The sequence below is a fragment of the Nesoenas mayeri genome (assembly GCF_963082525.1).
Source record: "Nesoenas mayeri genome assembly, chromosome: 14".
Lineage (NCBI taxonomy): Eukaryota > Metazoa > Chordata > Aves > Columbiformes > Columbidae > Nesoenas > Nesoenas mayeri.
In genome coordinates this window covers 8,416,180-8,428,829 of record NC_137556.1, presented here as the reverse complement: position 1 = coordinate 8,428,829, position 12,650 = coordinate 8,416,180, and the positions used below count along the sequence as shown (strand labels likewise).

Here is a 12,650-nt window from a genome sequence, read left to right as displayed (position 1 = left end):
TGCAATTCAATAGTGTCGTGGGAACCAGGAAATGAAACCAACTAGAGACAAAGAAAAATTAATAGTGCACCATATGTTGCCTATGCCAAATTGCATACAATAAAAGCGAACAGACAGCACACGTGAGGAAGCGTAACCCAGCCGGCTGCGTGTGGGCTGATAACAGGCTCTGAGCAGGAGCAGAGCTGAAACTCTTAAATAAATCAAGTTTAAATCAGCCAAAGTATTTTAATTAAGAGGAACATGCCTCTTAAAAGATGTAATATGGAGTTTTAAGCAGGCAGTATCCTCTTCATTTCTAACCTGCCATTGAATGAGATTTTTTTATTATTATTATTAAGCCAAATTGCAAGAATTTCAGAGGGGAAAAAAAATAACCACTAGGCAGAAGCCCTGTGGGGACCAGTTGTAGCATCCAAAAGGGCTCCCCAGCCACAGCAAATGCTCCCCAGGACCTCGGGATCTTGTCCCATGATGTGACCGTGATGCAGGATTTGGTGACACCAGTGAACCACCAAGTTGCCACGGAGCAGCATCCAGGTCTGGGCCAGGCACGTGGGGATTCACCACCTGACGGTGCTCCCACAACCAGCGCCAGTCACTAATATTTCAGAACCCCATGGAGTCACTTCTATTGTCTGGGTTGGAGAGGTTGCATTGCAGTTTTTAATTAGAGAATATTTACAGGCAAATTAATTTATTGACAGACTACATTTCTGAACAAAAGCTAACAAGGACAACTCATTTGTTTGCATTTCCTGAGACAGTCTCTTGGATTCACTGCTAATGCTGGGCACAACTTTTAGAGCAAAAGCATTCAGATTTCCTCTAAGAATGGCTAATCCATAAATGTTAACATCCTAAATTTTCTGATTTGGTCCTTCAAAACATGGCCAAATAGTAATTTTGCTCAAACCAGCCTTAAGTCTTTATATAAATCAATGAACTTGAAATAGAAGCACATATTCAAAAGGTTGAAAGTCATTAACTAAAATACCCACGGGCAGCACTGCTGATTCCAGGAGAAACAAAGCCACGGCACTATGACAGCCCCCACGCCCCACGTGCGCTTCCTTATCACCCTTTAGCTTTCAAACAGACTTACAGAACTGGAAAATAATTAATCCACTAACAGCTAGCAAATTTAATTTTCCTGAAACAATCCCTTTTCAACTCAACGATGCTCTATAGGAAGAGAACAACGTGAGGAAGCATCTCAGTGCAACGACGGAGAAGGAAACATGTGGCCGCAAACAGCTCATGCGTCTCCTCCTGCTCCAATTTTGGGGGATGAAAGCTTGAAATAAACAGAAGCACCTAATGCCCATAATTTCTTTTAACAATCCCATAACGACTTGGAAAGCAAACACGAAGTGCTGTATTCTCACTCCAAAACCAGCAGGAGAACATCAGATTTGGACGTGGTGGTGGCACAGCCAGAGGCACGTTTGAACGTTTGGAAGGAGGAGTTGACACATTTTCAACTATTACCCCTTCAAACAACAAATTCCCCATAAATTTTCTGTTTGCATTGGTAGGAATGCTCATTATTCTCCCCAAGACTTCAAAGAGAAGAAAGCAAGCTATGGCTTTCCCTCTCTCCCTCCTGGTGAAGCTACCAAAACGATATTAAATGATGGAAATACAACAGATAAGAAAAGCAAGACAGAGCTTTAGAACCAATAAACCCACTAATGTTAAAATATTAGTACAACACTCTTTCTGCTAAATGAAAGTGGACTAAAAGTACTCTTTAAAAGGAAAACTCTTTTTTACTTATTATTTTCTGGGTTTAAAATGACTGGAAGTCCCTCAGGGCAGCAAGTTAAACATTTTAAAAGTTTCTTTTTCCCTCCTCTCTATTTGTCTACAATTGTGGAAAAAAAATACAGCAGCATCTGGTACCAATTTTGCTCCCAGACACACCTCTACCAAAAAATGCTGTGCTTTTGCAATGACACCGAAAGGCAGGGGAGCGGGGAAGGGGAAGCCTTAACTTTGTTGATCCAACAGTAAAATCCACGATACTTACTGCAGGTCCTGGAAAACAAAAGAAAAACAAAGGGAAAAAAAAGTCACTTCATCACAAAGTATAATTTGATAAAACAGCACATAGCAAGAACCAAAATCAAAACAATTTGTTACTTTTCAATTCAGTTCCAATGGGATGACTTTCCAGATATACTTCACATCATCCACATCCTCCCATTTTAGGACCACCTCACCCACACTGTGGCATGGCAGCGCTTACACAGGGTATAAACCCATTTTTTCTGATCTTTTCCCCAGTGTGACTCTGTTCCCTCTCCCCCTATGAGACCCCGGGCACATCACAGGGCATCACCCACATTCATGGCTTGGACCATCACATGTAGCCGGAGAGCATCCCCAGCACAAAGCAAACAGACACAGATGGAATTCTATAAGCAAAAAGTGCATTTTCACCACAGAGCTTCTTTTCCTTCACAGTATAAAAGAGGAGCTGGAGATGTGCTTGCAAAAGCCAAAGGAGCAGAGGAGTGTCAGGGGCACCAGGCAAGGATATTGCTACAGCTGCCCTAGATCCCAAACATCACTGTTATTTGGTCCGCATCCCTCTCTGACCTCAAAACAAGTCACACAACCCCATGGTCCTGTGTCACCTCCATGTGGCCCCTGCCCGAGGGCTTTGCTGTGCTCAGAGACAGCTGGTGGGTCAATACACGGCGCCTTAGATCCAGGGGAAAAACCCGCCACATCTACAATAGGCTTTGGGTACTGGTGCCACAGTCTGAAAATGTGATTAAGGGCAGTAGAAAAAGAAAATATATTCCCCTATATTCTATTCTGTGCCGCCTGCCACACCAATATCTGCAGCTTTCCCACCGCTCGCCCAGGCTGGTGCTATGCAGAGGTGAACGCTGAGCCTCTATATATAATGCAATCCACATTTCACTCCTGTTCGCAAGGCAGCCTATAGTTCTGTGTTTGGGCCTTCTTCATGCTCTATTTCCTGCCTGATCAAAGCCAGAAACTAATCACAATTTAAAAAAAAAAAAAAAAAAAAAAAAAAAAAATGTGGGAAAAATTAAAATGGAGGAAAAAACCCCCAAACAAACAGTTTGGTTTATCTTATTCATGCATAAAAAACAAGAAGTATATTTCAAGCTAATGCCTCTTCAAGATTTAAAAAATTTGTTTAAAAATTAAAACATTGAAGAGTTGAAGAATAAAACCCAAGAAAAGCCTAAGAACGAGGACTGGAAGCAAGAAAGGACAGACGGAGCCTGCTGCCAAGAATTATTCCATTAACCTGTGTTCGTTAGCTTAATGTGGTCGGCTCCGCACACAACTATGGCTGAACGCTTGGTTGGTGTGGAGGGGAGGAGACAACCTCCAAATTGCCCTCCATGCCCACAAGCCTATTTTCTTTAGCGCTAAAATTCACACAGGCTTTTAGCTCACTTTCCTGGGTTTAATTTCTTATGAACACAGAAGTCAGTGGCTCTAAGCCAATTTATTAACTGAGAATCATAAACCTGATTTATTAACTCGCTTATGCCAAGCTACCCACAAAAGGCCTTTTGTAGTGAAGTCAGAACTAAGCCTCAAATAAGAAGCAGTCAGGAAATTATTTTAATATGGGATTTCAATCATGTACCAATTATAATCTCCTTGGAATTCATTGCCTTTTTCCTTTTCTCAGCTACTGTTTTCTCCCAACACGTGCAGGCAAGTGCTCTTTTAAAATGCTTTCCTCTCAAATGCAGGAATCAAAGTGGGATGGGGAGGTCTGATGGGATGCTCCGCATCAGCATCAGTGGAGTTATGCTTGTCTTTAGCTGCGCTGTTGGCCAAATGGGGCTAGATAAATCTTCATTAAGGCATAAAGTTAAAACTACTGAACCTATCCCTTCTCCTCCTAAGAATATAATCTGCTTGTTGAACACGTTTTTCAAAAGCCTAGCCACAAGACACTTGTTGCCTATGGAAGAAAGTAAAATATTTCATAAGTCAAGGACAAAGGAGTCAATGGTGCACCCAAGGGCTGCCCCCACCTGGCCATCTCCTCAGTGTGGACCCACTGCACAGGAGACTTGCTCTTTTCTGAGAAATTGGGCAGAATTTACCGCTAATAATTTTGACTAGTGAGAATCAGTTTGAGAGCTCCAAAGGAAGAATGAAACCACTCGGAAATTTTTACTATGATGAATAAAAGTTAGAAATAGCCTTTGTGTATTTCAAACTCCACAAGAAATAACTTGGTGGCTTATTTCAGAAGGAAGAGGAGGAAGACAACATGCAAACGTACAGGTTTTGGTCTACAATTGATTTACTTTTCCATATGTTACTGCTGCACTGCTGGGAGTGAACACATAGTACCTGAGTCTGCAAGAGGTATTTGAAAATCTCCAAATAAATACAAAGTTCTGCATGATTTACCCACATATATGCATACACAGGTTTACTGAATAACACCAATGGTATATTTACAGTTGGTCCACATGATCAAACGGCCAAAGGGTCTTAACATGTAAAATATGGTGCTCAAGTACGTGTAGGGCTGGGAGAGAAATGTTCCCCTGCATAGAAATTGCTTTGCTTTTATTCCTTAAAAAGAGTTTTAGAGTCTTCCCCTATTCCAAATCAGGATATTTCTGTAAACAGAATAGCTGTAAAAAACAAACAAAAAACCCACCCCCCAAAAAACCCAACACAAATCTCCCCTGAAATCCAAAACCAGCCCCACAAAACAAAACAAAACAAGCGTTGATTCAAAATTTTCTTAGAAGTTCAAATTGAAGAACAGTTGTAGTGCAATGTACATTGGGAAAGAAAAAGCCATGGCCGGTGGGGCAGAAGACTGTTTCATTCCGTTTCAACAATTTCAAAACATTTTCCCTACAACTGTTTTTGAAAAGGAAAAATTTTGGAAACAAAACTTTTACTGCCAGAAATGGCAGTTGTGCCAAGTCAACACTTTCCAATGAAACAACACTTCATGGAAAAATGCCCTTCCAGGCCTACCTGTAAGGGCAATTTTGTGCATAAAATGGCCCACATTTCCTCCCTTCTGCTGAAGCTGCGCAGACTCGATGCAAATGCGCGCTGGCCCACAGCGACCGGCTTTGAGTGTTTGTATCTAGAACCAGCTCTTGCTTCATTCAAGGAGAGCAGAGATGTACCCACAGACCTCCAAAACTTCACATTTCAGGTGGATTTTCTCCTGTTTTTACTTGAGTGATTTTGAGGTTCAGATCAGTTTTTGCTCAGTCTTCAAGTCGGGAAGAAAGCAGCACGTCGTTATTAGAGAGATGAGCACCATCTCCCACCATCTAGTTGTGCAGAGACTTTGAACCGATAACTAACTAAAATCCCAAATCCTGGATCCCATTACTCATTCACCCTTCAAGAATACCCCAGTACGGATCAATCTTTACAAAAAGAAACATAAAGCCCCAGAGGAGTGCTGTGTGGCCGTACCCCATCTCGCTCATGCAGCACCAGCTGGCAGCAAGAGGGGAAGCAAAACCTCCCAGGTTCCCCGCGAAAATCCATGTTAGTTCACAAACGCTCACTTAAACAAGTTGAACTGCATCCTCACTGGGACATATCACATTGAAAAAATAAGCTAACATGACATTAAACCTGATTTTTGCCTTTAGCGTAGAAAGAGAACTGTATCTGAGACGTGCGGGCTGGCTGTCAGGACCAGCCACAACAGCTAGTGCTGCAAAGCCTTCCTTCCACCTCGCACTTGGAGAAGGCTGCAAATCCCACATGAGGTTGTATTAAAATGTGTTTTTCTTTTCATACGCCATCTCTATGTGTAGGTGCACATGGGTCTTCAATGCTGTGCTTGCCTTCCAGTTGCACAAGAAACTACCGATGCTTGTGTGCAGGAATAAGCATGACAGGACATGGTAGGATGGGATGGAGCTTGGGAGAGGCTGGAGTGGAGATGGGTGCAGGTACAGCCATGCTGGGACCGACACGTCCCCACGGAGGCTGCTGGTGTGGGCTTCCTGGCCTCATGATAGCAACAGAAGAATAAATTGGTTTTTAAAAGTAACCTCTCCCGCACTGGCAGCGCTCAGGTGACTGTCACTGCAGCCACTCCATCCCTGGAACACGTCTGCTGTTGCCCGGCCGCAGCCATGGAGGTGATTCCCACAGGGCCAGATGGCTGCTGGAGTCACTAACATGGGCCGGATGGAGCCATTTGACTCAATTAGTCCTTGGTTTGTTCAGCTGGACTGACAGTGGCAGAAACGCTCCCCAGGTACCTGGTGTTCACGTTTGAGGCTGAGGAAGAGATGACAGCGGGGATGACCGTGTCACCACGGGAAGCTCATGCTGCCGCCAGAGACATGAAGCATGAGGAAAGGCTGGGGTTTAGCACAGCCTTCCCTGGCCTGCAGACTCCCCGGGGGGGAAATTACTGTGTTTATGCTGTGTATAACAAAATAAACTAAACCAAGCCCAGAGGCAGAGCCCTGGTGGGACCCACCGCCTGCCCTCAGCATCTCCCCGGGGTGGGGATCAGGAGGCAGCAGTAGTGGTTCACACCCACATTTTGGTCAGTGCTTTCTGAAGCACATGCAGCCAAGCTTGCCCCACTTCCAAACAGTCTAAATAGTTATATTTTATTTTCCTAAAAGTGTTTTTAAATCAATTTTTTTATGGTATGGTGTCTTTCTATGGTAGAGAGCAGTTGTCTCAGCATGCATTCAAGGATGATGAATTCTTAGTTTAGAGAAACAGAGCTGTTGGATTAATTTTTTTTAAAAATTATATTAATCCAACACAGCAAGAGAAAAAAGTCAAATTCAGTCTTGGTTTAAATCAACAAGAGGATGGGATTGAAAAGGGACAGAATGATCTCTAAAAGGTGTCTCTGTTTCTTTTTAAGAGACATAGTTTCAAAGTTTCAATATAAAGCAGAAAAAGTTTTTCAACATAACCATTTCAACAATTGCCAGAAAAAAACATTCCCTTTGGCAGGGCTGAGAATAGCGTTAAGCCTTCTGGCTCTACAACAACATTTGTCTCAAGGTTGTAAAGCTATAACCACGCAGGGTCCCTGGGGATGGACACTATCATGCTACGCAAACAAAGTTTTATTCACATTTATCAGCTGTAGCAAAGGAACAAGGACCCGGTTTATGTGTGGTCAGGTTCTCAAACAAATATGGAAATATATATTCAAGCTATCTATGAAAACAAACATCTGGCAGCTTGGCCAAAACCAATATACACAGGATGTCTGCTCACTGCTTTTCTATCTGCAATCCAGTGGAACAATCTGGGGAGGCTGCATTGCATTAAACGGATTTTCCTCCACAATCACAGAAAAATTCAAAGAAGATCATAAGTTGTTATTATTAATGATTTTTTTTAAAAGTTTATTTTATAATGCTTGTTTTCCTGCTGGTCCTGTGTTGATTCCCTGGCAGCTTCCCACATGGTCAGAGGGATGCTCAAGAAGCACTTGCGGATGTGCTGCAGCACAAGAGCAACCATCACTTTTCAGAGCTCTCACATGAACAGGGAGAAGGCAGCGAAGGTCATGGCTATGCTTGAGCTCACAGCTACCTCCTAAATTTTTGTATGGGCTAAAGACATACCTTGGAAAAAATTTACATAAATGCCTGCATATTAATCCCAAATTCATTGGCTGACCTCATCAGGTGCCCTTGGCTGAATGCTGTACTCCCCTCTAAGTGTTTTAAAGAGCATAATGATATTTAAAAAACAATAAACAAATAAAAAGAATCAAAGCTACCTGGTGGCTACTCTCACAGCCCAGCTGGAGGAAAAGGGGTTTAATGAAGCTGGTTGGGGTCCATCACCACCCCTATGAGTGCACCATCCAATCCTTGGCCATAAGTAACCCCTGATGCTTCAAGAGCAAAAGTATCTCAAAAAACACGCGATGCACTGTGAAATACCATCAGTGGAAGAGAGAAGGGAAATACCTGCCTGCCTGCCTTCCATCGACATCAGTCCACAGCCCAAACCCCCTAATTTCCTTACCCCAGAGTTAAAAAAATCATTCAAATTATTGGTTAAGTTAGGCTGCCCTTTTTTAAAACCCAGCTGCCTATTTGCTATAGCAACAGGCAGCACAGAACAGCCTCCTTGCTAAATAAATTCTACCCGGTCCCTATTCATTCTCTCAATGTTCAATAACCTAAGAGCTGAGGTGTGTGAAATATCACCTGCTGCTTTCCAACATGCAAAGGCAGCTGCAAATTCCATGGCTTTTGAGGTACATCCTTGTGTGACTGTTTGCCTTGGGAAGAGCAAAACTGACCGTGTCTCTACCCTCTCCAACAGCACTAGCAACCAAACAGCAGAATGCAAACAGCACTTCCCAGTTGAAGGGGATTGGTGCTTTCCCATTTCACAAGCCAGGAAAAACAAAACAAACAAAAGAAAACCACACACACACAAGAAAAAACACAAGCAAAAAACCCCACAATAACAACAAAAACCCCAAACCACCAGATAACAAAATTACAGAAGCATTTAATTAGAATACATAACTAGCTTAAATAAAAATTCCCAGTGAGACCAGTCTGTGGTTTCACCTGGTCGAAGGGCACCGCGAGCACTCGGGGGACGTGCCCATGGCTGGTGGCTGAGGTTTGGTTTATCCCCAGCTCTGAAATGTGGACAACAAACAGCACAAGCGTAGGACCCGCAGGCAACATATAGATGTGTCCATAGGCTGGAAAGCAGCAGCATGCAGCTGGGCTTCTATATTTTTGTGCTAATTCACACTGTTGCATGGAGTAAAAAATGTGTCTGAACACTACAAGGGAGAAACGGAAGGACTAATAAATACGTGACAACAGTGGGTGTTTTGAGGTTTTTTTGTTTGAGTTTTGTTCTGGTGAAGGTTTTTTTAATTTTTGGTTTTATTTGGGGGATTTTATGAAAACCTTTATATCCATCACGCAGGGATGCGGGAAGCCCCTGCTCCACAGCCCAGGTGAAGGTGACCAGCACCATTATTGAAGGGTTACCACCCAGCCCAATGACACCCATGGGGCACCCAGTGACGTGGCTGGGGCCAGGCAATGCTTACCGGGTTCTCCGCGCCGGCCGGGCTTCCCCCGCCTCCCCGGAGGGCCTGTGGAAAGCAGAGAGCACAGGGTTAGTGACATCCCACACCTTTCCCTTCGGATCCAGAGCGCCTCATGTCTTACCCCCTTTCCCAACAACTGAGAAAACAGCAGGCTGTATGTCGCAGTTGAGACGGACAAACAACATGGACCAAGTTCTTTCAAGATGAAAGTAATAGATGCCATTTATTGCTACAAGTGCATTTTTATACAATTCTACCAGTTCATGTGTCTTTTCACTATTGGTTACAAGTTACAGCACTAACATCTCATTGGTTAATTTTTCTATCATCCATGTTATTCTTCTATCCCCTTCTCTCTCATGGGTACATCTCTCCTCTCTCCAGATACTCCTTAACTCCCATCCTTCTCAAGGGTAAATCTTAATATCTCAAGGCTGATCTCTACTCTCATATTTTCTGTCATGGATTCCACAGACTCGCTGCAGTTTCCCACAGCTGTACATCTTAAATACCACTTTTTTTTTTTTTTTTCCCCCAGAATGCATCATTTTGGTGGAAAAGCTGAGGCCAGGTTCCTAAGCAAGCTGGGCAGCAGGTTTGGAAGTTACTAGCATTGCCCATGCAGTAGAGGGAACCAGGTCTTAAATGCTCCAAAATTCCGGAAAAATCTTCACAGAGTGGCTGGCAGTCCTGTGCACTCCATGCCCACTGCACATGGATGTTAGAGGCTTGCAAATCGCAATGTTTAAAGTATTAAAAAGGGAAACAAACTTTTTGCTACTAATCATTATCTGAGTCAGAAAATGTTTTTGTGCAGACTGCTAACACTGCCTAGATCTCATTATATATTTATAATTTCAGATATGAAACTTGCTTGTATTCTTATTCTTCTAGATAGCAATGGCTCAGTGGTCGATAAAATACCACAAATGACAAAATACTGTTAATCAAGAAAATAAGGCACTTAATACAAACACATGTGGGTGCAGAACACTGCTCTGGCACATACTGAGTAGCCAGGTCCCTGACAAAGCTGTCACACCGTGTCCCTCGTGCTGCAGGCTCTGGGCTGGCGCTGGCAGCTGCCCCCTCCTGTGGCTCACATCTGCCAGATGGGGACACAAAAGCCAGCTCTGGGGGAGCATTTGCTGGGTGACAGCAATGTTAACAACAAAAAGCAAGAGCTCACTTTTTATTTGTGAAACTACACTGCTTCCTCTCCTTTCTACTGCTTTATTTTTTTCCTCTTAGCTTTAAGACTAAAAGACAATAAGCAAAGATCATTAAATACTTTGGCACTCCTACCAAGATTTCCTTCTACGTAAACATCTCCGTGCCCAAATGTGTAATTGCATCTCCAGCCATGGCCTGGAGTTTTTCTCTTTGAAGTCTGGACAAACCGTGCAGTGCTGCCTCCACCCAGCTCATCTGTCCCTCACCAGGGCTGCAGCGGCTGCTCCAAACCCCACGGGCTCCTCTTGCTATGAGGGTGGCAACTTCCAGCCCAGTGCGCCCTCACAAGGGCTTGGGAGAAAACATCCATGGGCGAGAAAGAAAATAAAAAGGGCCTATCTTCAGCCTCTTTAATTCTTGAAATCAGGTAAATTATTACACTGCATCAGACCAGGAAGAACACTTACTCCCTCCATCCTTAATCCAAGGAGGGGAACCACGACTGATGAAGCACCTTTTCCTACATCAGAGACCAGACACAACCAAGTAATTAAAGCTTATCTACCTATACCACCCTTTTGGCTAATTGTGGTGGTCTGAGCCCCAGGCAGAGCCTGAGCACCCACAGCCTGAAACTTCAGCCTTGCTTAATCCTTCTGTATCTGGAGATAAACTCCTCCTGGATGCATTTAATCCATAATGATTTTACTTTTTCTCTTCTGCTAGCAGGGATGAGAAAGCCCGGGGTTTCTCAGGAGAAGGAAATGTCCTAATGAAGCTGTAGGAGAGGAAGGCAAAGGTTTTAAACAAGTGACTAATGAGCTGGTAGTGATGTTTTTAGGCAATTTAGAGGAGCACTGATATTGAAAGGTGAATGCTGGAGCTCCCAACTAAAGCTTAGGTCAGAGACTTAACTGAGAACGTGAGAAAACTGTGAGAAACTGAAGATTCTGCTTAAAAAAAAAATACTAAAATCAGTATTACATTTATTTTTAATTTAAGGGATTTCTTAATTCTTCATTCCAAAAGGGAAAACTTCACTATTGCCTACATTGGCACAAGTTTCCCAGAGAGATAGTAGATGCCCCATCCCTGGAGACATTCCAGGCCAGGCCAGACGGGGCTATGAGCAACATGATCTGGGTGAAGATGCCCCTGCTTGTTGCAGGGGGGTTGGACTGGATGAGCTTTTGAAGGTTCCTTCCAACTCAAACTGTTCTAGGATTCTATGATATTTTAATTCTTTCCTTAGTCTTCAAGAAAATCTGTAAGATGGGTGTAGCACATGAATTTACAAGTATAGCATGCTTGTGGAAACCATGAGATAAACCAAAATTGAGAGAAAAAAAAATCCATTATCATCTGTTTTACTTGCTGTTTAGATAAAAACAGATAAGAAAGATAACAGATAAGAAAGATAACAGATAAGAAAGATAACAGATAAGAAAGCAATTTGGTGGAAAAAAAGAAGTAGTATTTTGGAAACATCTAGAATCCTGCTGTCATAATGGAATATGGAAACATCTCTGAGGAAAGTAAATATTTGTGGGGATTAAAAGGAAGAACATCCCACCCAGTATGCAGTTTGGGCAAGACTTGCAAGTCACAGTCCTATGGTGCAGATGTGGGTGAGTAGAAGGACAGAGACCTCTCTGCTCCCCAGAGAGACAACACGCAGAGTCACCCTAGAGTCGTCTGCAACCTCGTCCTGTGCAGATGGGACTAAGTCCGTGGTCTACATGATTGGAAATGATTATTTTAGCCATTTCTAGCCTGTGCTGAGGGGTCAGCTTTGGATACTGCTAAAAGAGCTGGGCATAAAGTGAATCCATATTACACCTCTCATTTCCAACGCCTTTAAGAGACTACAAAGGGAATTAAGGAGGCCTGGGAATTTGTTTGAAGATAAATGTTCACTGTAAACTGTTACCTAATGACTCCATCTCCTAAGACCTTGCAGCTTGATGCATGTTCAATATAATTAAGATTTATGTTACATTAATGTCAATTGGGTAATAGCTGAGCCTTTTCTGCTAAGCATACCAGCTCCCCTGTATCAGTTCTGGGAGTTCTTTATTTACATTGTTCTGAAAGACAGTTTTGGAGAGGAGAATGAATACAAAGCATAAAACAGCCTATTTTTAAACAACTTGTCACGTTCAAGCTAAACAGCCCTAACCCAGGACATAAAATGCAATTTCTGACAACACCGTTAAGCTTTCCAGTGAGATGATAGATTTAGTAACCCAAAGACAAAGGCAGGGAAAGAAACATATTGCTCTTTGGAAGCATTATAAGGAAGAGCTGATGGGTGCATCTAAAGAACAGCTACTCAGAAACAAGGTAAAAAGTTCACAGTAAATAGACTCAATTGACTTCGCGGTTCTGCAGGGTAGCAGCCGCT

At 43.0% G+C, this 12,650-nt stretch overlaps 1 protein-coding gene across 1 annotated transcript in view; it reads right to left on the bottom strand.

The window, feature by feature from the left end:
- The window catches only part of COL23A1 (collagen type XXIII alpha 1 chain), a gene marked incomplete at its 5' end in the record, with an annotated part of 181,772 nt that overhangs the window by 41,211 nt on the left and 127,911 nt on the right, over positions 1 to 12,650 (bottom strand). Inside the window, 2 exon segments of the mRNA XM_080353326.1 lie at positions 1,997 to 2,040; positions 9,074 to 9,118. Of these exon segments, the coding sequence (XP_080209452.1) occupies positions 1,997 to 2,040; positions 9,074 to 9,118 (89 nt within the window).